At 50.7% G+C, this 24,979-nt stretch overlaps 2 protein-coding genes across 8 annotated transcripts; one reads left to right on the top strand and one right to left on the bottom strand.

The window, feature by feature from the left end:
• The first annotated feature begins 4,084 nt into the window (after positions 1-4,084).
• On the top strand, positions 4,085-19,976 carry Cnot3 (CCR4-NOT transcription complex subunit 3). Of its 7 annotated transcripts, none has more exons than XM_075942581.1 (18): positions 4,085-4,382; positions 9,586-9,663; positions 9,770-9,837; positions 10,050-10,124; positions 10,267-10,356; positions 10,608-10,736; positions 10,834-10,929; positions 11,935-12,157; positions 12,249-12,382; positions 12,927-12,983; positions 14,416-14,797; positions 14,878-15,001; positions 15,708-15,906; positions 16,902-17,001; positions 17,097-17,295; positions 17,513-17,645; positions 18,233-18,358; positions 19,605-19,976. In XM_075942581.1, exons 2-18 carry the CDS (start codon positions 9,639-9,641, stop codon positions 19,701-19,703), a joined length of 2,259 nt encoding a protein of 752 aa, XP_075798696.1. In that variant the 5' UTR covers positions 4,085-4,382; positions 9,586-9,638; the 3' UTR covers positions 19,704-19,976. The 7 variants fall into 7 exon arrangements, with proteins under 7 accessions (XP_075798696.1, XP_075798722.1, XP_075798744.1 ...); XM_075942607.1 differs by having other exon boundaries at positions 4,088-4,382; positions 9,589-9,663; positions 11,938-12,157; XM_075942629.1 differs by having other exon boundaries at positions 4,094-4,382; positions 9,589-9,663; positions 11,938-12,157; positions 14,416-14,617.
• Positions 19,934-24,818, bottom strand: Leng1 (leukocyte receptor cluster member 1). Its single transcript, XM_075942640.1, has 4 exons — positions 24,620-24,818; positions 22,020-22,199; positions 21,139-21,389; positions 19,934-20,233 (listed from the first exon to the last, which is right to left on the bottom strand). The coding sequence occupies exons 1-4, from the start codon at positions 24,749-24,751 to the stop codon at positions 20,014-20,016; spliced, it is 783 nt and encodes a 260-aa protein (XP_075798755.1). The 5' UTR covers positions 24,752-24,818; the 3' UTR covers positions 19,934-20,013.
• Positions 24,819-24,979: the final 161 nt, after the last annotated feature.

Here is a 24,979-nt window from a genome sequence, read left to right as displayed (position 1 = left end):
AGAAGATAAAAGCCCTGTGCATTTCTGACATCACCACCCACCCCCTGAGAACCTCAGCATCATGGCCAAATAGTATGGCCACCACAAAGCTCCAGGGCCCACAGGATTATTGTTCCTCTGGCTAGAAACCTCCTTGGTCCAAGATCCACATCTGTACTGTGAGGCACCTAAGAGATCTGGGAAGTATGTGCAGAAAGCGCCTAGGACTGGGCTTAGGGGGGAGCCAGTTATTTTAATCCACGATTGATGAGGGGACCATGCCTGAGTCCTCAGCAAGAGTGAGGCAGATGGGCACCCTGCCCTGGGAGGCACCAATACCAGATACGCAAAAGAAGCACACACTACCCAGTCTGACTCTAGAACTAATGCTCAGCCAAGGGAAAAAGTAGAACAGGGTGGATCATCTTTGGTGTGTTACGAATCTGTGGTTCTGCAGAAGGTAAGGGAGAGTTGCAGCTGGCCTCCATTTTCTCAGCTTGAGCTTAACTCTGAGGTCTGAACATGGACCAGCTGCTAAGGTCAGGACTTCTCTTACTCATTGTTTGGCAGGTCTGTCTTGGGCTTCCTGGTCCCTGTTCCTCCCTCTGGGCCTTCACCTGTCTCCCCACTCTCTATCTTGATCCCAATCTCCTGTGGGCCTGCTAGCGATAGCACTTTGTCCAGCACTCCCTTTAGAATCCCTGCTCTGTCCCTGCCTGACTTGCATCTGACATTGCCAGTGGTGAATGGAGAAGATGTGAATCTCAGAATTCAACATCCTGCAGAATGCCTTGAGGGCTCTCTAAGACATGGTTGCTAGTTCTAGAGTCCGATTCAGATTTGCTAAGGTAGCGCTAAAAAACGTGTATTTCAGCCTGTAATCCTAGCTATTCTGGTAGGTTAGAAGTTCAAAGCTACCTGGGCTACACAGTGAGTTCAAGGCCAGTCTGGCTTTGAAAAATTCTGTCCAAAAAAGAAGAAATTTAAGTTGGGGAGAGGTTTGGAGACAGTACTTTTGGTAAAGTGCCTTTCAATAAAGCATAAGAACCAGGGGGTGGATCTCTTGAGTCTGAGGTCAGACTGGTCTACAGATCGAGTTCCAGGACAGCCAGAGCTATACAGAGAAACCCTGTCTTAAAAAAGAGAGAGAGAGAGAGAAAACAAACAACCAGCTTAAGAACCTGAGTCCAGTACTCAGCACCCATATAAAAGGCCAAGAATGGTAGCATGTGTTTGCCATTCCAATGCTGAGCAGGTAGAGGCAGATGGATCACTGGGGTATGCTACCAGTCAGTCATCAGATGAGTGACCTAACAAAAAAGAAGAAGAAAGAGCTACTGAGAAGGCTAATTTGGCCTTCAAAAACACATGCATGTGCACCTACACACAATACATTCATATGTACACACAATTTCAGAAAAGGGAGTTGGCTGAAGAAATTTCTCAGTGGTTAACATTGTCTGTTCTTCCAGATAATCTAAGTTTGATTCCCAGTACCCATATGGCAGCCTACAGTGGTCTATAATTCCAATCCCAGAAGATATGATATCCTTCTCTGGTTTCCCTGGGCACCAGGCACACTTGTTTTGCACAGACATACATGTAGGCTACACACCCATACATACACAATAAATGTCTCTAGAGGGCCAGGAATGCAGTCGTTCACCTCAGGGTGCTTGCCTAGCTGTGTCAAGGCCCTGCTGGGTGTGGTGGCTTACACCTTCAATCCCAACACTCCCAGGCAGAGACCAGATTTATGTGAGTTGGAGGTCATCCTAGTCTACATCGTGAGTTTCAAGGCTTACATAAGATCCTTTAAAAAGGGCAAAAGCTGAGACATGGTGGTAGATACCTGTAATCCCAGCACTTGGGAAGTGGAAGCTGGAGGACCAGGAGTTCAAGGTATCCTCTGCTACCAAGCTAGTTCTAGTCCAGCCTGTCCTATATGAAACCCTGCCAAAAATGAGGTGAGGCAATTGGGGGAATAGTCCAATAGTAGGGTACTTTCCTCTTGTGTGAAGCCCTGGGTTCAAATCTCCCTTCTGTGAAAGAGAAAGTGCATTTCCATGTGCTATTGATGGTACTGATTAAGGGACTATGCTTCGAAGTGAGTGGTTTTTACCTTAGCTACACGTTGGAATTACCTCAGGGGAAGAATGATAGCTCGTTCTTATCTCCAGGAGTTGATGTAATTTTTCTAGCATGAGCCTGGGTATTTGGACACCCCTCCTCCCAACTTCCCAGGTGATTCTAAAGTGCAACTAAGCGTGAGAATCAAAACTCTGTTCTTGAGGTCATCAGCATGCCCTGGGAGCTTGTTAGGAAAAGCAGAATTGGGGACCACCTAGATAATCTGCATCTTAACAAATCCATAAGGGCTTCCTGATAAGGCTAGAAGCAGCTCCACATTCAGAGCCTACACAGAATAACTAAGCTGTACATGAATAACAAACTTGAAAGTATGGTATGGGGGTGTTAGAAAAATCTGGATGAATACAAGTTCCTAGATTTCACTTTCTTAAGTCTACGTGACCCTAAAAATGTGCATTAAAAAAAAACCTATGTGAATGTGTTAGAATAAGTGCACCAGCAGTGGTCAGGTGATGGAGTCATACCCTGGAACTGGTGTTATACAGGCATGTGAGCCACCATGTGGGCGCTGGGAACAGAATCCCGAGTCCTCTGCAGAGCATCTCTCCAGCAGAATACACTTTTTATAGGCCATTTCTTCCTCTCGCTTCATGCCATTCTGAGGGGGTGTCCACATTCTCCTCAAGTTTGATTTATTTTAGTTTCCTTCACCTAGGCAGGCAGAGATGGATCTGGCTTCCCAGTTCATGAAAACGTGGTTCTCAAAAAGTTTTCAACATAAATCATTGCTCGGACTCATCATCTACTAATTCAGCCAAAGGCTACATTGTGCTCTATAAGTGTCAGACACTGAGAAATCCAGAGAGGGAGTCCCAAGTAAGTATTTATAAAAAAAAAAAAATCAGAATTTGAACAAAATTAAAGAGGCCCATTAAGCATTCTACAAGAGTGGTCAGGGAAGTTTGCTCCCTAAGAGAAGAATCCTAACAGTTCCAATAAGTAGCCGTTACAGATGTAACTAAAGTATGGTAAAGCGCAGTTTCTTCTGCAGCAACAGATTCCTTGCAACACCAAAGGAACGGAGACAGGAGAGTGTCCCGCAGTTGGCTTGCTCACTTAACTGGAGGCAGGACAGTCCCGTGCAGACACTTTCTCAGTCGCTTCTGCTGTGCATGGTGCTAGTTGTCTCTGATTCCGCCTTTCCTTCTTCCATCCAGAAAGCATTCTGAAAAGAGATATGCCAATCATAGGCAGTTGGGAAACTATTTAAATGAGGATCAGAAAACAGCCTGGATGGCAGGAATAGGAAAGGATGCTCGAGAACCACACCTGTCGGCAGCACCCTCGGTTAATAGTACCCTATTGGCCAAACTGGAAATAGGAGGGGCCTTCTCGTCTAGCTCCGCCCCTTAGCCCTGGCGGCTCTTTTGATTGGTAAATAACTTGGGCTTAATGCCCCCTCTCAACCCCAGTCACCTGTCCGTCTCCCACTAGGTAAGTGGCCTTTAACACCCACTCTCCACGCCTTCCGTCGTTTTCCCCTACCCACTTCCATGACCAACCAATAAGTTCGAGGCAGAATATACGTCGCAACCAATTACAGCTGCCTTCAAACTTGACGGACGACTTCCCGCCCCTTGCCCTGACTCCTCCCCGCAGCCAATTGATTTAGGAGAAGGGGGCGGACCCATCCAATCAGCACGACACAGGCCTCCTGATTGACACTCGGGCCCTCGCGCTGGCGTGTTGTGCTCTGAGGCGGGGAGGAGGAGGAGGAGCCGGGAAGGAAAACCTGAGCCAATCCAAGCCAGCTGAGCGGGAGGCCAATCGAACGCCGCGCCCTGCAGAGATCAGCCAATCCGAGCGAGGGGGCTGGCCGCATCCTCCCTCGGAACCAATGGGACGCGCCTGACGGCCCAGAGCGACGTGCTGCAGGAGCAATGACGGACCTATATTCGGGGCTCGGGGGCGGGCCGGCGCCAGAGACGAGAAGAGAGGAGGGGAGGCCTCCTCCGTCGCCGCCATCTTGGACCGGGCCCGTTCAGCTTCCGTGGAGCCGTCGGCAGCCGCCGCCGGGCCTTCCCTTGAGCCCCGAATCCCCTACTCGGTCGTCTAGAACAATCCCGGGCCCACTTCCTCTATCAACAACCCAAAACCACTTCCGGCTTTCGCGCCCTCTTATCGCGATAGCGCCCGGGCTTGGGGCGCGAGGAAAGAGGAAAAAAAAAAAAGGCGGCTGGCGGGCGCTCGCCTCTGTCTCCCCCTCCTCGCCTGTCGCGATACGCTCCGCAGCGGCGGCGCCAGCTCCTGCGGTGAGAGCGTCAGGCTCGACTGGGCCGGACCCCTTCCCCTCTTCCCCCAGCGTCGTCGGCCGCCTTCCCGCTCCGCGACCCCTCCGCCTGTCGCGACCCGCCGGGCCCCGGCCCTGCCCTGGCCGCGCGCTCAGGCCTGCCTTCAGCTCGGGCGGGCGGGCGGGCAGGGAGCCTCCGCTCTCCTCCCGCGTCCCGATTCCCGCGTGGCAGCGCGCCGGCCCCGGGTGCGAGGTGCCCGCCCTCCTCCGCGTCTGGCCGGTCTTGGAGCGATGGGCGCGCAGCGGGCCGGGAAGAGGCTTTCAGCTGTGGGTGTGGGGGGCACAACTGCAGTCATGCCCTCCCCGGGAGCTCCCTTTAGGAGCGTGGCCTCTGTGCACCCGAAAGCTCCAGTCTGTTGGTGTCTTGCTAGGGGGAAGCCTCTTTGGAAGAGATGGATCTGGTGGAGGAAAAGTCCCCAAGACCCGAGGTTGCAGCTCCCGTTGTGAGTTGGAGCCTAAGCCAAAGTTTCCACCTTGTCCTCACAGCTCTGGCAGTGAAGTCTCCTAGATGTCCCATTCCACCAGCCTTATTTTAAAGGAAGCATGTTTTTTTAAACACTCCTTCCCCAAACCTTGGATTCAAGACTGTCCACCATCTAGCTCACTTCCTGGCTTCAGGTCTTTTCCATCTTTGAGGTAGGGTATCAGCGGCCTCTAGCTTTGGGGATGCAAGCTCCACTAAGGTGCAAGCTGTTGGCCTCCCTGGATGTGGTTTCCTAGTGGTGTCAAGTCTACTGGTATTGCTGTGTGTGCTGGGAACTGTTTAGCTCTCCTCAGCCTGTGTCCGTGGAATGTGAGCTCCCGAGCTCTATTATTGGTATGCTATTGTTGGGGACAGTTGAAGCACCTCTTCTCAACATCTCGGTTCTGTGGCTGTCAGTTCTTAGGATTCGGTCTGTCCTCACTGTCTTCACCTTCTCCCCTCATCACATGGGTTGTTATCTCCCTTCACTTCCATTCTCATTTCCCCACCTGTGTGTATGTGTGCTCTTCCCTAATTGAAATACACTGGGGGAAAGCCTCGGACCAGAGCTAAATACCTACCCTGTAGGAACGCAAAGGTCCCTCGCCTAAGTCTCCTGCTGTGCAAGGGGTGGCCTTTCTCCCTATACTTGGGTTGTCTTTGTTGGGTAGTGTTGTCACCTGCAAGGTGAAGTTCCTGCCTTCTTTGGTATCAGCTTCCCCCTCTCCTGCATTTGAGATAGCTACACTCCCTGTGTACTTTGAGGCTAGGATACTCTTGCCTGGCTAGTATGATTTACTCCTCTTGTGATCTTTCTGAGGGTCTACAGTGAAGGTTCTTATGCCGTGTCTGGGACTTGGGGGAGAGAACACTGTGGTCACTTTGCCTACAACTAAAGATTAGGGATGACTTTTCAAGGTGTGGTTCCTCAACCTTTGGTGTCTGGCCTCTCCAGGGGCTACAATTACCTCTGACCAGAACCTACTTTATCCACCTAACGGAACCCCCATGTGGCAATGCCAGGGTCCATGGAGGACCAATGCTGCTTGACACTCCTGGCTTTAGTGTGAACCCTCTTAGCTGCAAGATGCCTTGTGCTATGCTCCAAGATGCTTGTGTGGCCACTCCACAGCACCAGCCTTCAGAATTAATGTTATGCCCCTCATTAGGTCTGTGTATGCCAATCTTGAAACCTGTGGCGAAAAGTTCTGGAAGTTGTTTTGTTGACTCCTGTTGTGAGTCCTGATTTCAGGATGTGCCACAGTCTTGGACAGAGAACCATCAATGAGCCTCCATCTGGGCCAAGAGGTCCAGCTTCCTCCACGCTGTCCGCAGCCCCTCACTATCTGTATATGTATGCTTTGTATGAAGGTGCTTGCCTACTTCAAAAGAGCCCTGTGGTGATGCCTCCTAGAGAAGGGTCTTGGAAAATGGCGTGGGCAGTCTTCTGTGGCGGCACCTATAGTTTCAGACTCCAGCACTAACTTCTTTTCTGGCTTCTGAGGTGTGGGTACCCTCTAAGTGGGGAGTGTTTTTAGGTGGAGAGAAGGTTAGCAGTGACTCCAGCCTCTAGAGTAGAAATTCCTGGGTATGTGGGCCTTGTCTACTCTGGAACAACAGCTTCTTGCCAGGCAGAAACTCTTCTCTAATCACAGCTGTGTCCATCTTGATGACTGAAGCATTACACCTGTTCTTTTTCTTTATTTGCTTAAATTTACTTTCATTCTGTGTGTATTTTGCTTCCCCACATGTAAGGGCACTGTGTATGTGCTGTCCCAGAGAAGCTATGTTTCCCCTAGAACTGGAGTTGCAGACCCTTGTGAGCTGTCATGTGGGTGCTGGGAACTGAACCTGGACTGTCTAAAAGAACAAGTGCTTTTACCCAAGACATCGCCATCTCTTAAATTTTTTTTTATTATATATATTTTTAAAGTTGTGTTCTTGGTATGTGCATGGTTGGTATGACAGAAATGTGGGGGGTCAGAGAAAAGTTTTGAGAAGTTGGTTCTTTGCTTTCACTATTTGGGACTTGGGGATTGAATCCAGATCACCAGTCTTCATAGCAAGTACCTTTATCTACTCAGTCATTTTACTGGCCCTTAATTATTTTTTAAATTTGTTTGTTTGGTTTTTGGGGTTTTTTTTGTTGTTTTTTTTTTTTTTGAGACTGTGTCTCTATGTAGTCTGAGATGGCCTGCAACTCACTAAGTAGACCAGGCTGGCCTTGAGATCTATCTGCCTGCCTCTCCTGAGGACTGGGATTAAAAGGCCCACCCTGGCCCAACAGTTTGTTTGTTTGCTTGTGTTTATTTATTTGGTGTGTGTATGCCTTTTATTAGCACATCTATACACTTGAAAGATGGAAGACACCTTTTGAGAGTTGATTTTCTCTTTCTACCATGTGAATCCTGGAGATTGAATTGAGGTTGTCAGGCTTGGTTTATGCTGATCCCACTCACTGGCCCTTATTGCCCCTTTTTAGCACTTGTTTCTAGCCCCTTTAGTATTTCTGTCATTTTTATGCTGCCACAGTACTGTATTCTTACTGCAGGGCCGTATTACCTCCTCTCCTGTGCTTCAGTCCCAACTACTTCACTGTGAGATTAGGGTAGGGCCTCACCTCTTTTTTTTTTTTTTCTCTCGAGACAGGGTTTCTCTGTGGTTTTGGAGCTTGTCCTGGAACTAACTCTTGAAGACCAGGCTGGTCTCGAACTCACAGAGATCAGAGTGCTGGGATTAAAGGCGTGCGCCACCACCGCCCGGCTGGCTTCACCTCTTATGGTTGCAGTATCTGCCCAGAACCCTTCTGTAGGATCTTGTTTAAAATTCCTTCCTTCCTTGGTGTAAAAAGAGGCTTTTCTGTGCTGGTGGATATTAGAGCCAAGACTCATTCCTGGTCAAGATCCTGAAGACCTCTTGCTGATTCCATGCAAGGTCCATGGGCCAGAGAGGTACCAATTCTTTGGTCTCCTAAGTGGGGTTCTTTGCTGAGTCCTTTTGCTAGTTGCTTTATCTTCCTTAAGATTCCTGGTTTATGGTGTGTCAGCCAATCCTTAGATAAGAGTGCTGTTTTTGTTTGTTTTGTTTTTGATAGATCCTGTGCTGTGCTGTGGAGATTTTAAGTTCCCAGGTGCCACCCATACCTACCTCTCCACAGAGTGGTTTGCCACAGAGTTAATTTTTAAAATCCATTCAGAAAATGTGCCAACCCCATCCTCTTCAGGCCTCTTTTTCTAAAGCCTGCTCCGTAATGTCCCTTGGAGTAGTTGCTAGCCGTCTGTGATTAGTACAAGTGAATGAGCCAGGAATAACAGTGCAGTCTCTAACCTCAGCATTAGGGAGGTCACGGCAAGAATGTGGGTTCAAAGCCAGCCTGAAGCGTTTACTAAGACCCTTTCTTGGAAAGGGACAGACTCTGTTTTTCCATTGCACTGGCTGTAGTACATTAAACTGACTCTGAAACATTTTCGACCTGCATGTTTTGTTTAGAATATTTCTCTGGGTATTATTTTCCTTGGTAGTAAGATCCCTCGTTATGGCTGCCCACCAGGTTGAAATTCTTGGTTGTGGGAATATAGGACAGACTTGCTTGTTAGTATGTTCTGGGCAGGGTGGGGTGGGGGCAGGTTCTGCTAGCAGTTCAGAAATCCTCTTCACATGACCCTCCCTCTCCTCTGTTTCAGAGTCAAGTTTTGTAGTGTGGATTTCTCTACATATAGACCTCCCCTCTTCAGTCCTTTGTCCTCTGGCCCCTCTAAGCTCACCTTCCTTCAGAATAAAAAGAGGTGTCCCTCTGTGCGTTTTGGTTTCTGCCCTGTTGGGTTCATGTTTCTGAGTCTATCTGATCCGGAATTCTTCCATGTGTGCGGATCTGCTCTCTCACAGCTAAGGTACTTCTTTACTGTCTTATCTTCATAAGCTTTCTATCTTCTCCCAGCCCTCTTTGAGGTGCTACTTCCTGCTCCCAAGTTTCTATGACCATTTTTAATGTCAGACACTTCTGGCCAGGGACATTATCTTTTGGGGCTCCAGGATTCTGCTGTGAAATAAACTTCTTCAAAGTGTGAGATCCTCTTGTTTGATACCCTGCTGTGTCCTTCATGAGCAGGTTCAGGTCTTCATAGCTGGAGAAATCCCCCGTCACTCTTCCCCTTTAGTGCACACCTGCATATACAGTATCTCATTCGTGCCAGGAGTTGCCAGCCTCATATATTTCCGACTTGCCTGGAGTGTCCTCTCCCAGTCACCTCTGGTCCCAACCCGTTTAGAGTCTTCAGTTAGGGTTCGCACCTCCACCTGAGCAGTCCACCTGTATGCTGCACGTGCTGTAGTGTCATCTAGAGAACAGATGCTCTGTACTAAAGAAAGGTTTTGCTCCCTAAGTCAGAGGCCCACAAATAAGATACAGCATTCTTTGTTTCAGCAGTATCCCAGAATACAATCTGCCCGTCTCTGTACTGGGCGATTGAAGGAATGTAGGAACAGGCCAGCTCTTCCTTATCAGATAGGAAATGTAGCTGGGGATGTAGTTAGATGAATGAATGCTTGCACATGCAAGGCCCTGAGTTCTGTTTTCGGGTAGGGAAGAGGGCAGGTAACTGTTTCTTCCCTCTACCATCCTACCTACTCCATGATTGCCACCATGTTTCTGGGTTTAAACTAGCCACAGAATAGATATTAAATCCTACCCAATTTTCCCCAGCAGCGTCCGTTTCCAAGGGAGTATGAAGAGAGTTCGTCTGTAGGGCAGGGAAGATGGCGGACAAGCGCAAACTCCAAGGTAATAGACTGCCTGCTATAAATGTGACCGCAGGCCCTCTTTTCTGGGAACTTGTCTTTGGATATTTGCTGCCTTGTCAGGATCCTAAGTCTTCTTCTCTGTCTAGGTGAGATTGATCGCTGCCTCAAGAAGGTGTCCGAAGGCGTGGAGCAGTTTGAAGATATTTGGCAAAAGGTACATAGCCTAGAAACCTCAAAATCTGGGTCTGTGGGGAGAACCATCAAGAGGTTCAAAGTCTCAGGGTGTTGACCAGGGAAGCATCCCTAAGATCAACTATGGGGAGGGGGTCCTAGATTTCTCAGCCAAGGAAGAGACTGGACCTTTACTGCTATGGCGAGTTCTGGGCAGCCACTCTCACATTGACTGCTGAATTCTTCATCCTTCAGCTCCACAATGCAGCCAACGCGAACCAGAAAGAAAAGTATGAGGCTGACCTAAAGAAGGAGATTAAGAAGCTACAAGTGAGGGGGCTGGGGCTGGACTCTCTTTGTCCTGTGGGAGGAGGGATGGGGAGAGTGGACTGCTGGGTCCCAGGGAGAAGAGGTCACTGAGGGCCCCAGCTCCTGTGCCTGCAGCCTAATATTTTGCTGCTTCTCTCTTCAGCGGCTGAGGGACCAGATCAAGACATGGGTAGCATCCAACGAGATCAAGGACAAAAGGCAGCTTATCGAAAACCGCAAGCTCATTGAAACGGTAAGAAATCAAAGCCAGGGGCTCTCTGGGGTGGTGGTATGATCAGGTTCCTGGGACGCTAGAAGGCAGAGCAGCCTTCTAGGAGCTACCACTCCAGACTCCTGAGAAGATTAATGTCTCCACGACCAAGGGAAGGACAAAGATGAGGGCTCAGTCTAAGAGATAAGGTTTCCAGGCTGTTTGTAGCATTGCTGGCCCTTAGAGCTCCTATCTCATCTTTGAGAGCTCTCCACCATCTGTACTGTCCACAGCAAATGGAACGGTTCAAAGTTGTGGAACGAGAGACCAAAACCAAAGCTTATAGCAAGGAGGGCCTAGGTCTGGCTCAGAAGGTGGACCCTGCTCAGAAGGAGAAGGAAGAGGTTGGCCAGTGGCTCACGGTGAGTTGGGACAAAGAAAGAAGTGAGCACATGGGCCCAGACTTAAGTATATGTCAGGGACTTGAGGATGAACCCCTATTCCCTTCTCTCCCCCCAGAACACCATTGACACCCTAAATATGCAGGTGGACCAGTTTGAGAGTGAGGTGGAGTCACTGTCGGTACAGACACGCAAGAAGAAGGGCGACAAGGATGTGAGTGAGGGGAGAAGCACACCCACAGGGTAGGGGTGGATGTGGCCTGTGTACAGGAAGCCTCTGGAAGCTTATGGGAATCTAGTTCTGGGTGCCAAAAATATATCTGGGGTAGAGATTGGAGAAAGCAGGATGGATGAGGCAGCCTAGCCAGCTGAATGGTATAGGGAGGAGGTAAGACAGAATCATGGGATGTTTGTTAGGGGTGGTTTGAGTTGAAGATAGACTTAGGTTCCGCAGGGACCACAGAGTAAGTGAGACATGGAGGGACAACCAGATTGGGAAGGTACACAGCACCCCAAAGATCCCAGGTTCTCCTTGGAGGTGGGGTGTCCCTGGGAAACCAGTGGCAATGGTTTGGACCAAAGACATGTGTTAGGGTCCTGGATCCTACAGCTGTAGGATTGTAGAGTGTGAATTCAAAGGGCTGTATATTTAATGGTGTCACCAGAGAAGGAAGTTGGGATGGGAAATGAGAAATATGTCATGATTGGTGAGAGATTTGAGAATCAGAGAGGGAAAGAGTGGGTGTCATTAACAAAAGGAGGAATTTGGAACTGGCACTAAGGTGTCGTGTAAAGGGAATTGGAACCTTAGGAGGAGCAGGAGCTCCTCTTATTTATCCTTATTACTATTGCAGTGAGATGGGATGTATATTCCAGGCAGAGGTCAGAACAGTGGGGGAGGGCTGGGTGAGACTTGCTGACAGGTGAGCCAGATAGAGGCCAAGTGTAGGAGCTAGCACAGACAACAACAAGTTTCAAGGGATCTTCAGAGCCCAAAGGGGTTTGAGGGGGGAAAAGTGGGACCCTGAGATGCCATAAACCTCAGATTGGTCCTCACTGGGACGGAGGGTGGGCAGACTCCTCACTGCCCCATGCTAGGAGGGGCTGGAGTGGAGTTTTTGGGGTACCCTGGGGATGGGGGACTGAGGACAGGTTCTGTGGGGGCAGGAGGGCCAGGCAGGTGCTCTGCAGCCCCTGAGCCTGGCCCTGGGCTCGCCAGCAGAAGCAGGACCGGATTGAGGGCTTGAAGCGGCATATCGAAAAACACCGCTACCATGTACGCATGCTGGAGACCATTCTGCGCATGCTGGACAATGACTCCATCCTGGTTGACGCCATCCGAAAGATCAAGGATGACGTGGAGTACTACGTCGACTCATCCCAGGACCCTGACTTTGAAGAGAACGAATTCCTCTATGACGACCTGGACCTCGAGGACATTCGTGAGGCCCTGGGCTGACCTTCATGGCACAGAGGGTGAGGGCAGGAGGCATGGTTGAGCCAGCTAAGCATGCTGCTCCCCTGCCCCCACAGCACAGGCGCTGGTCGCCACCTCCCCACCCAGCCACAGCCACATGGAGGATGAGATCTTCAACCAGTCCAGCAGCACGCCCACCTCAACAACTTCCAGCTCTCCCATCCCACCCAGCCCAGCTAACTGCACTACGGTGAGGGTCTGGGGTTATTAATAACTTGGGTTCCCAAGAGGGTGGGAATGGGGATATCAGAAGCCCAATCTTCCCCTAGAGAGCAGCTAAGGAAGTAAAGTCTATAGGCTTTTTTTTTTTTTTTTGCCTCTGAGGCCCTTGCTGGTGTGGAATGAATATACAAAGTCGAAAGATAGACCCTAGGGTTCCCACTCAGGTTTGCCGTGCATGTTGGTTTTAGGTGGTGGTGGGATGACCTGAGCAGCTGAGTGTTTCTTCTCTGACAGGGATCCTGGGTTGAAGTCTATAAAGAAAGCAAGTTGCTGGGTACTTCATAGGATGGGAGTGGGTGCTGGCTCTCAGAAGACAGTACTAACAAGCTCAGATTTAGGTGTTTCCCAGAATTTCAGGTTGGATGTTGGAACAGCTGTGGGTCACAAGGCCCGTCAGATGGGCCTTTGAGAGATTAAGAGCAATAAGGGCCCTCCTGGGTCCCTAAAGGATTGCCCTTTGTTTTGGCACCCTGGAGGTCACATAGTTTCTGACTCTACTTCCCCTATATCAGGAAAACTCTGAAGATGATAAGAAGAGAGGCCGCTCAACAGATAGTGAAGTCAGTCAGGTGAGTCCAAGTCTGACTGATGTCTTGTCACTTGTTTATTTAGTGGTCCTTTAAAGTCCTGAAGCTGGAGTGCTGGCCACAATGCTGGGCTCTTGGGACAGTAGCATGCAAGAAACAGTGTCACCCTGAAGACAGGCTGATGACTGGTGCTGTGGTTGAGGTGGCCTATGTTCTGGCCCGCAGAGGAAGACTGGATGGTACTGTGGGCAGCAGCAGGTCACAGTGGGGGCTGTGGCAGGAAGCTTGGAAATATGAGAGGTGGACCTTTTAGGATTGAGGGCCCGGTCTTTGTAAGCCTTTTATGAAAGTGATAAGAAAGTCAGACTGCTCATCTTGTGCTGGCTGCAGGAAGTAGTCCCTGCATGACTACTTCTCCTTAGGAAACAGGAATGTTGTAGGAGCAGAAGGATCCCAAAGCCTCTGGAGTGATAGAAGCGATATTCCCAGGTGGGGGGACCTCAGTGGGCACCAGGGTTGGGAGGAACAGCAAGGGTAATGGAGTTTGGAGTGAGGGAGACTGGGGCAGGGACTTCTGGGAGTGGGCCCAGCTCTGCCACCTTGCCAGGCCCCCAGACTGTCAGCAGTGATCCCAGGAAAAAAGTGAATGGCCAGTTCCCTTTGGTACGTGGTAAGTGAGGTTCAGAAGTCCAGAAGGAGGTTCAGCATGGCAGCCTTGTTGTTGGAACTTCTGAGATAGGGATTTCCTGGTCATTACACTCTGGAGCAGTGTATTTTACAGTTCTGTGACTATAATGGACCTTTAGCTGACATTCAGAAGTATTCTGGCTATCCCAGTTCCCTGACTCTTAAAACATTTAGGCTGATCCAACTAATCCCAAATTGAGATGATTTTTTTTTTTGAGGGGGTTGTTTAGTTTTTGTTTTGTGAGAGTATCTCAGTGTGGCCTTGGCTGGCCTGAACTTGCCTAATAGACTAGGCTAATTTCAAACTCATCTGCCTGTCTCTGTGTCTTAAGTGCTAGGATCAAAGGCATGGACCTCTACTCCACATCTCAAATTGAGGGTATTTAAGTGTTTCCACTGGTCTCTTTTTGGTCTTTTGAGACAGTTTCTCTGTATAGCTTTGAAGCCTGGCCTCAAACTTACAGAGATCCATTTGTCTCTGCCTTCCAGGTGCTAGGATTAAAGGCATGCGCCACCACCGCCTGGCATGGTCTCTGTTTTAACAAGATCATGTGGATCTTGTGGATCATGTGGGCTACAGGGGGCAATGTCCAGCAAGGTCTTGGGACAGCTGAGTGGGCTGGAAATAAATAGGTCTTAAACATGAAGGCAGTCACATTCTCTTAGGTGCCTTGGATGGTGTGAACAGTTGATAGCAGGTCAGAGAATATGTGGGGAGGTAGTAGAGGCTTGTGGGTAGTGGACAAGCTGGTCTAGTACCTGACCCTCTATTCTTTCTTTCCTGCAGTCTCCAGCCAAAAACGGCTCCAAGCCTGTCCACAGCAACCAGCACCCCCAGTCCCCAGCTGTGCCGCCCACCTATCCCTCTGGCCCCCCACCTGCCACTTCTGCCTTGAGCTCCACCCCTGGCAACAATGGGGCCTCTACCCCAGCAGCACCTCCAAGTGCCCTGGGCCCCAAGGCCAGTCCAGCTCCCAGCCACAACTCGGGTACTCCTGCCCCCTATGCCCAGGCTGTGGCCCCACCCAATGCCAGCGGGCCCAGCACTGCCCAGCCCCGGCCCCCCAGTGCCCAGCCGAGCGGGGGAAGTGGTGGTGGCAGCGGAGGGAGCAGCAGCAATAGTAACAGTGGCACAGGCGGAGGGGCTGGCAAGCAGAACGGTGCCACCAGTAAGTGGAGGCCAGTTTGGGGGACAGGGCAAGGTGGCAGTGGCTGACAGCCTGTTTACACTTGCCCTTCTTTTCCCCAGGCTACAGTTCAGTTGTTGCAGACAGCCCTGCAGAGGTGGCCCTGAGCAGCAGTGGGGGCAGCAGTGCCAGCAGCCAAGCCCTGGGGCCTACTTCAGGCCCTCACAACCCAGCTCCAAGCACCTCGTGAGTTCTGGGGTGGCAAGGTGTGGGCACTGGCTCTCATGCCATTCTTGCTGCAAGGCTCCAAGTTCTGTCCTTTTTTTGATGGTGTCCAGTGCACTCTGCCTTCACCTCAGCAAGGGTTTCTGTCCCTGCTTACCACCTGGGATGTGTATACATTAGTTCCCAGCCTTGTCCTTTCTTTTACTGATTTTCTTACTCTGGGTTTGAGACTGCTGTCTCTGCATTTCTGTTCTTTGTTCTGAGGCAACCTGTCTGACATTGGTGTGGGGGGGCTTATTTTCCCTCTTCCGAGTAAAATGTCCTAGTCCTCCTTTTCTCTAACATGACATCAGATTACTTCAGCTGTTTCCAAACAATGCTGAAAGATCTGCCACCTTGCCCCCGACATTAGCAGTCCCATTGGGAGTGCACCTTGTGTGTCTGTGCAAGGCTACTTTATTCATATATATATATATATATTCATATAAATTTATAAATAGATTTATTCTGAATCTTGCCCCAGTTTTCCCCCTTCTTTTAAGCTGTTAAGGGATCCTAAATCCTGCACTCCCAACTCAGTACCTCTGCTGAATGGAAGAGGACCCTAGAGATTGGTTCTGCTCCTGCCCACCCCAGCTGTCTTACCTTCAACTGTCCCCTTTGGAGCCCATTTTCTGTACTCATTCTCTAGGGACCTTAATCTGAGTCTCCTCCATTCTTTACCCAGAAAGGAATCCAGTACGGCAGCCCCAACGGGGGCTGGGAATGTGGCTTCAGGCTCAGGGAACAACTCAGGGGGACCCAGCCTCTTGGTGCCACTGCCTGTGAATCCTCCCAGTTCTCCAACGCCCAGCTTTAGTGAGGCCAAGGCAGCTGGCACCCTGCTCAATGGTCCTCCACAGTTCAGCAGTACTCCGGAAATCAAGGTGAGCTCCTCAGATGTGGGCCCTGAGCCTATCCTGGAGCAGGAAATCCAGTGTGTCTACTTTTCTAGTGGGGATAAAAGCATCTTAGAAGTCTTCCTGAAGGTGGGGGTTCCTTGGACTTCCCACAGGACAGGGAACCCTGATTGCTTTTCGGGCTGGGGGGGGGGACTTAATTGGGGGAGGGGGAGGGAAATGGGAGGCGGTGGCGGGGAAGAGACAGAAATCTTTAATAAATAAATTAAAAAAAAAAAGAAGTCCTCCTGAGTGGGTGATAGGGCTTTAGCATGGTTTTGAGGGGAGAAGAAATAAGTGACACACTGTGGAGAGGCTTCTGTGAGGCTGTGGGTGGGATGAGGGAAGAATAGGATGATGGACTAGGCCTTATTGGCTGTGACTAGTACAGAATGAGTCCCCTCCAAGAGAGCTGGGGTGCAGGTCTGTGGGTGGGCTTTGGTGATGGAAGGGTTGCACAGAGTGGGTAGAAGAGCCAGCCCTAAGCTGTTTCATCAAGGAAAGCAAGCAGTGTGGGGGCTGCAGACCCAACCCACTGATGTTCCCAAGGAGATTGAATGCCCAGGGGATGGCCAGCACCCTTAAGGCAACAGCAGAGCCTACAGTCCTGCCAACCACCTCCCTCAAGATGCCATATTACTGTGGGCAGTCCAGTGGGTGTTCCTTCAGCATGTAATGTCTTTATAGCAGTGTGTGCTGTGGCCTGTTCACTGTGTTTTGTAGGGTATGGTTTCCTCTGGAATGTATCGTGGGCCCTGAACAGAATTACACAGTAGAGAATCAGTGGTCCATTTTCTGATGGTGACCTCAGATGTGCAGCTTACGTACAGCCATGGTGTTATAGCATAATATAGGTAGATCTTGCAAATAAGGAACTGGCAACAGAAGAGTAGGCAGAGTGTACAGGTCCCATCAGGCTTTGCATTTTTGTGTAACCCAGTCTGTGCTCCAGGTCCTGAGGCTCATCCCCTTTTTCTTCCTAGGCCCCTGAACCTCTGAGCTCTCTGAAATCCATGGCAGAACGGGCAGCTATCAGCTCTGGTATTGAGGACCCAGTGCCAACCTTACACCTAACAGAGCGAGGTGATAATCATGGGATGGTGGGGAGGGCAAAAGCCAAGAAGAAACTGAATCCATCCTCATCATTGAGGGGCCTGGTGCCTCATCCCTCCCTACAGACATCATCCTGAGCAGCACATCAGCACCCCCAACCTCAGCCCAGCCACCCCTGCAGCTCTCAGAGGTGAACATACCATTGTCACTGGGTGTGTGTCCACTGGGGCCAGTGTCCCTCACCAAGGAGCAGCTCTACCAGCAGGCCATGGAAGAGGCCGCCTGGCACCATATGCCCCACCCCTCTGACTCCGAGCGCATTCGGTGAGGGGCTGCAGAAAGGGGCTGGGGACTGGGACTCCCAGTCTGAGGGAGGAGCTGGTTCCTGGGCCTTGAGAGACTAGGTAGAGTACTCATCTCAAAGTGCTGAGGACTTGGCTTGGGGCTCCTTAGAGCAGGCTGAAGTTTGCTTCAGAACACCCTCCTGCAGGCAGGACAGGAACTGGAAGTCATCTGGTACTAAGTCCTCTCTGGTTCACAGGCAATACCTCCCCCGGAACCCTTGCCCGACGCCCCCCTACCACCACCAGATGCCACCCCCACACTCGGACACAGTGGAGTTCTACCAGCGCCTGTCAACTGAGACACTCTTCTTCATCTTCTACTATCTGGAGGTACAGCAGGGCCCCCGGGGCAGCCTCGGGCCCCTCAGCTCCGCCGCCACCGCTGCCATCCCCCCTCGGGCTGGAGGGGCGAGGTGGGTGTCCCACTGCGGCCACTGGGACCGCACCCCTCCCCATCCCAGGCCCCCTCAAACCTGTCCAGTCCCAAGGCATTCTAATTGCTCAGACTAAGGGAAAGGCAGCAGGCCCTAGGCTGTGTACACACTCAACTACCAAGAGCTCTTGGTAAACCCTTTAGTTGAGGATAGCCTTTGAACTGCAATAGGTACTCTCAGGCCTCCCTAGAGAGAGAGACCCCTTCCCATCTCCCTTTGAGTTTTCTACATAGTCTTCTCTCAGCTTTCATTATGCATTAGTTTCTCTTCTTTCTCAAAGCTTTTCTGAAAGCAATTCTCACCTCCTGTCTCATTTTCTTCTGACCATGGTATGTTTGTGCTCCCAGCACTGTCTGCAAATGGACTCTCCGCCCCAGCTGGTCTGTGGTGGGGTTCTGGGTCTAGCCCTGATGCCCTGCCCTATCCCCCATTCCGTACCCAATTTGGATACCCCCTGATCTTTCTCTGCATTTTCTCTCCCAGGGAACCAAGGCACAGTACTTGGCAGCCAAGGCCCTGAAGAAGCAGTCCTGGCGATTCCACACCAAGTACATGATGTGGTTCCAGAGGCATGAGGAGCCCAAGACCATCACAGATGAGTTTGAGCAGGTGAGGGCCCCGCCTGCCCTGGTCTCACTGGGGTATGGTTAGTGTCCCCAAGCCCAGACTTGCTGCTGGCCTTTGATATTCAAGCACAGTCCTATAGACTGACCAAACTGACCTCCCACACTCCTGGGATGCTGTCTCTCCATTTGTCCACTTCTTAGTGCCATTGTTACTTCTTCCAAAGAGAAAACTTTCCTTGAGCTTCTGTCTCTACCATGCAGCCCTAGGTACTTAGTTGAGAGTGTGGGATTTTATATTTATAGTTGGCATCTCCCAAACCTGACCTCATTGACCCCTTATTTTCCTGGCAACCAGCAGAACAGGGACTGAGCATAATTGGAAGGAAGCCTGTTTAGGAAGCCTTCTCCAATCTCAGTCATTAGTTAATTGGAAACGCCACTCTCCCTAAATACCTCAAAGCCAGCTGATCTGGGTTTGAGCCCAGCTTTCGCTGGATGATCTTGGGCAAGTCAAGCGAACCTCTCTTCATGTGTTTCTCTCTGTAAAAATGGGAGTTAACAGTACCCATCTCATGCAGTTGTTACAAGGATTAAATGAGTTAATAACATGTAAGTACTAATGGTGCCTGCTATACAGTGAGCGTCACGGATTTCTTTTTAATTGCTTTTAGTTGGTGTGTTCCATGATGGCTTTCCCCGTACACATTTCCCCGTACACCTACACTTCCGGATGCCACGCTGGCCTTCACTGGTCTCCATTCTTACAGAACTCTACTCTACTCCATTTCCTACATTCTTCCAGACCATGTTGAAGCATTTCAGACACTTGACTCAGCTTCTTTCTTTGCTGTATCATCTCCAACCTTGATTTCAGACTTGTTGTCCTTCCCTGGTTTGGTCCTCGACTACATCTCAGGGCACTGAGTCACTAGAATCTCAGTTACAATGAGTGTGTGTCACTGCTGTGCACTTGGATATGGATGCTGTACATCTGTTACACTGTAGGCCACCTGTTGTCCCCATTCCTCGGGGTCTGCACATAAGTGTGGGCCTCATGGCTGTGTCCTCCAAAGCTGTAGAGAAAGCCTGCAGGCCCACCAGGGGCTTGCCCTCTTTGTCTCCCCTTCACCACTCTACAGTCACCAAGAGTGGAGCATAATAGTGCAAGCATGTAGAGCAGTCAGACTGGCACCTCCATGTACCGGACGACTGCCTCTTTTGTCATCTGCCTGGCCCAGATCTCAGCTCCCCTCCTCGTCCACTCACTGACCACCTTCTTCCCCGGCCAGGGCACCTACATCTACTTTGACTACGAGAAGTGGGGCCAGCGGAAGAAGGAAGGCTTCACCTTTGAGTACCGCTACCTGGAGGACCGGGACCTCCAGTGACACCGGCCCCCTCTACCTGACCCCTCCCCCCGCATGCTGATCCCCCTGCCCAGGTGAGGGCCCTGCCCTGGAAGACTGGGGGAGGCCCAAGGCCATGGGGCACCCTCCCCTCCAGGAGCAGGGAAAGGGCAGGGAGGTTTTCTCTTCCTCTCTGCCCTACCCTGGGGGCCTGGGGGTGAGAGTTGCCCCCTCCTCCCCTCCCCAGTGAGGGACATTTTTTGGTAAACCTATTTTCATTTTGGAAAATATTTATGAATAAATAGTTTTATATGACGGCTGGCAGCTGCAGCCTCTCCTGTTCCCCCAAGAGTTAGTGTGCAGGACTGGGGTTCTGCTGGCGGGGGCGCCGGGCCAGCTGAGGGTTGAACTGGGAATTGTACCGCCGCCTCCGTTCATCTGTCTCTTCCACTTCCACCTGACCTTGTTGGGATGCTCGGCCTTGTACCCGGGCCAGCAGGGCCTCTGTTCGAGCCCTCTCAGCTGCTTCTCGCTGAAGACGCTCAGCTCGGAGCTCTTGTAGGGAAGGTGGCCTGGAAAGAAGAGAGCAAGAGCAGAAAGCTTGAGAGAAGCCACCTGGTTCTGGGCCACATGTGTGAGTCCTTAGACTCGCTTCAAGGACTGTGCCTCCCCTGTGGTTGTAAGATCACATGCCCCTCCAGGTCAAGAACGCACATTTAGTAGTATCCTGGGGCCCCTGCACCATTTTGAAATAAAAAGACTAGTCTATGAGTACCCCCTCTGCAGTTGTTAGTTCCAGGATAGCCAGGACTACACAAAAACCGTGTCTCAAAAAACCAAAAGAACAAAACTGAGGATCAAAGTCAAACAGGGCTCTTCCCTGTGTGCCGCCTTCTGCTGTGGCAATATAAGACAGTTGAGTGTGATGCGGGTATGCTTTAATCCCAGCACTTGGGAAGCAGAGACGGACAGATCTCTGGTTCAAAGCCAGCCTGGTTAACACAGTCAGTTCTAGGATAGCCAGGGCTACGTAGTGAGACCTTATCTCGGAGGGGGGGGGGGACGACTAAGGGCCATAAAGATCTTTTAAGGTAAGTTTTTCAAGACAGGCTTTCTCCGTGCTGTGTAGCTCTGACTATTACTTTGTAGACCAGGCTGGCCCTGTCTACCTGCCTTTGTTCTCCTCCCTCTCTCCCCCCATGCTGGAGTCATGGCAAGACATGCATGCACATCAAAAAAAAAAAAAAAAAAAGCCTGAGAAATCCTGCATAGAAGCATCCACACATACCCTTGGCCATAAGAGGAGATACTATTCCTAAAATCCTAAATGAAGTCTGTCTCCACAGAGGTCTATAGACCACATATTAAGAAGCACTTCAACCTGCCTTTCCTGTTGAGCTTTTTGTGATAACTACACTGATGTGCTAGGGCCCCCAGAATCTCACTCTGCTCTACTGTGCACTAAGTCTATTCTTACTCTCTGGGCCGTTGTTTCTGAGGCCTCTCTTCTCTAGAAGGACGGCTTTCGCTGCTGTGCCTTTTCTTTCCCAGGTGCTTCTGCATCTCCCTCAATGGGTCCAACCGATTCTTGATCTTCTCATCTGGGCTTGGGCCTGGAGGGCAGCCCCCTTTCCCTGGAGGGAGCTGGTACCAAGGAGGTTGAGTTTGGGCCTCTGCTGCACTCTGGCCCAAGTACGTCAGGATGCCTAGTGCTTTCTCTTGCCTCTCCTATGGGGGCAAGAAAACACAATAGTCTTTTCAGTCCCTCTGAGAGCCCTAGATGTGGCAGTAGGGAAAGCCAGGGTCTGAGCTCAGAGAGACGACAGGCTGGTAGGTAGTCATTCAACAAGGGAAATCAGGGACAGGACTAGCTATGCAAAGTGCTAAGGGCTGGCTCATCTGGAGAAAGAAGAGAAAAAGGAGGACAGGGATGGAAAGGAGGATGGGAGAAGTCTGGGAAAACCTGCAGACAAGCAAAGCAGAGTGGTTTCGGTGAGATCCAAGCATCTTCAAAGTTGGAATGGGAGATGCAGGAGAGCCACAATTTGAGAAGCACGAGTGCCATCTGGCGGTGCCCGCTTTTGACCCCAGCACTCGAGGTCAAATTGGGGATTGTGAGCTGGAGGGCACCCTGGTCTGTATAGTTGAGGTCTCATCTCAATCTAGCTTAAGTCTCATATAATAAGGTTAACATCAGAAACCAGCTTAAGTGCACTGCATCGGTAACCAAATTATGTGCTTTCAGTCACATTCAGAATGTCCTGTGTGCTCATCTGTCACCATATCCTAACAGCTGTTACAGCTAGCCCCCTGACCCCAGTCCCCCCAGGATTCCACCAAGAGAGGAAGCCAGCTTACCTTCTCCTGTCGCTTCTCTTCCTCATGTTCTTTATTGCCTCTGGGAACTCCTTTCCCTTCTTCCAGCAGCTCCTTAAACAGGTCCACAGGGCCAGAACTTGGAACTCCTGCATCTGCTGCTTCCAGTTCAGGCAGTGAGTTCTGGCGCCTGGCTTTCTTCCGTAAGAATTCTGTTCGGGCCTGTGAAGAAAGTTATAGGCAAGACCTTCAGAACACTCCTAAAGAGGTTGGGGGAAAAAAAAGACCTTCAGAACATAGAAGTGCTGGGGGCTACAAGAAAGAGCCATGGCCGGCTAATGGTGTATGCCTCTAATGCCAGCATTCAGGAGGCAGAGGCTGAGTGGGTTTTGTTTTGTTTTGCTCTTTTTTCAAGACAGGGTTTCTCTCTGTAGCTTTGGACCCTGTCCTGGAACTTGCTCTGTACATCTGGCCTGCCTCTGCCTCCACCCCCCAAGTGCTGGGATTAAAAGCACAAGCCTTGTAACCTCCAAGGCCAGCCTGGTCTACAGAGCGAGTTCCAGGACAGGCAGGGCTATACAAGCAAACTATCTGGAAAAACCTTTAGAGGGGGAGGTGAGGATAGGACAGTATAGGTACTGGGAGCCAGAAGAGACACCGTTTCTAATTTGGAGTGAAGAATGGGTGTTTTAAACAGTAAACTTGCCGGGCAGTGGTGGCGCACGCCTTTAATCCCAGCACTGGGGGGGGGGGGGGGGGGGGGGGGAGGCGGATCTCTGTGAGTTCAAGGCCAGCCTGGTCTACAAAAGCTTGTTCCAGGACAGGCTCCAAAGCTACAGAGAAACCCTGTCTCGAAAAACCACAAAAACAGTAAACTTGATTATCAGGAATTGCTGGTAGGTCCCCAGCCTAAAACAGAAGGATTCCCAGCCTACAGTGATGCAAAACAAAACAAAAAGCAGCTATTAAAAAACCACTCAGCAGGGGCTGGAGAGATGGCTCAGTGGTTAAAAGTAGTGGCTGCCCCTCCAGAGGTTCTGAGTTCAATTCCCAGCAACTCCATGGTGGCTCACAACCATCTAGAATGAGATCTAGTGCCCTCTTCTGGCCTGCAGGCAGAGCACTGTACACACAATAAATCCTTTAAAAAAAAATAACTAACTACTCAGTATTTCTGTGTCCTTGGGCCACACTTTGCAGCAGGGTAGGGGCCCACAAAATAAAGTCCCATAAAGTCCACTTGCCTTTGATCACAGCACTTGGGAGGCAGAAGCAGGCCAGGCTAGTGTACAGAGTGAGTTCCAGGACAGGCTCCAAAGCTACACAGAGAAACCCCTGTCTCCAAAAACCAAAACCACAACGAAAACCCACTCAGCTCTAAGGTAGAGATGGTTTTGTCCCAGCCGTAGAGCCCCTGCTTAGTGTATATGCAGCACACACACAAACTCCCAAAGACAGCTTATTAGGCAGCCATGCCATACTACTTTCTGGAAAAAGAATTTGGCCCCCAGGTGAGGCTCCAGGTCACTATTCCAAACATTAGTGGTCACCCCCATCCCAGGTAGGTTCTTTTTGTTTGTTTGTTTTTGTTTTTCAAGACAGGGTTTCTCTGTGGTTTTGGCGCCTGTCCTGGAACTAGCTCTTGTAGACCAGGCTGGTCTCGAACTCACAGAGATCCGCCTGCCTCTGCCTCCCGAGTGCTGGGATTAAAGGCGTGCGCCACCACCGCCCGGCCCCAGGTAGGTTCTGAATTGCTCAGGACAGTCTCCATAATTCTCCCCTCTACAGCCTCAGTATGTGGGATTACAAACCTCACCAAATCCAGCTACTATGAAAAATTAAAAAACCCACACCAATTCATGATTGGCCAAGGGATTTAAGTGTAAACAAAAATGACTGACTAATCAAAGTCTGGTCGTGTGTGTGTGTGTGTAGTCTTCAATCCCAGTATTCAGGTGGAAGTGGCAGGCGGATCTCAGAGGTGGAGACCAGCCTGGTCTACATAGCCAGTTCTAGGACAGCCAGGGCTACCTAGGCCCTGTTTCAAAGAAAGCCTCTGGCCAGGCGGTGTGGCGCACGCCTTTAATCCCAGCACTCGGGAGGCAGAGGCAGGTGGATCTCAGTGAGTTCAAGGCTAGCCTGGTCTACAAAACGAGTTCCACGACAGCCAGGACTGTCAGTCTGTTGTGCAGAGAAACCCGGTCTTGAAAAACAAACAAAGCCTCTGGGTGTATTTGTCTCGGGGAGCAATGATGGAAAATGCGTTTAACGGAGTGGACTCCAGCTTGTCCACCCTTTGCCCTCCTCGTTGAAGCCGTTGCGCTCAGTGCCGACCGCACACCCCTTTAAGGACTCAAAGTTGTTCTAAGAGGGATTTCTCAAGTCTAGCGCTTTGTAGGTGGGGGACATATATACAGTGGATGCTCAGTAACTTGTGCGGACGAACTATAAAGTAATCAGAATATCTGTCCCACTCTTATGAGCTAGTCTCTGGCCACTTCAACTACACCAGTGGGGAAATCTTGGAAGGTTTCGTGGAAGTTAGCAAAGGATTTGTAGAGAAACATCGCCAAACACTGACCCGCGCCTGACAGAGAGTGACCGGCAGGCCCTCCGTGCTTCCGGGCCAACCCCAGGCTTACCTCTTGCTGAGCGAGCAACACCCTCCGCTCACGCTCCTTCTCCTCCTCCCGGGCCTGGGCCTCGTCGCGCCGCACGCGGGCGACATTGTCCTTGTTCCGGACGTGCCAGCTCTTCTTGGGCAAAATATTCATGGCTCCGTAGCCGACCTCCGACCATCAGGCCCACTCTCCAATACTTCCGATTGGCGCGAGGAAGCTCCCGCCCCATGGTCCCACCCTTGCCTGTGCATTGGTTCTGGGCCAATTATCACGCCCACTCATGACCTATTTTAGAGGTGATTGGCTAAGAGGTACTCCATCACAGCCAATCGTAAACGTTTACAACCTGAGCCGCCCCACCCCGGACGCTGCTGTATGAGG

This window comes from Microtus pennsylvanicus, chromosome 1 (assembly GCF_037038515.1).
Source record: "Microtus pennsylvanicus isolate mMicPen1 chromosome 1, mMicPen1.hap1, whole genome shotgun sequence".
Lineage (NCBI taxonomy): Eukaryota > Metazoa > Chordata > Mammalia > Rodentia > Cricetidae > Microtus > Microtus pennsylvanicus.
Note: the sequence above shows the minus strand (reverse complement) of the source record. Positions and strands in the feature narration are given on the sequence as shown.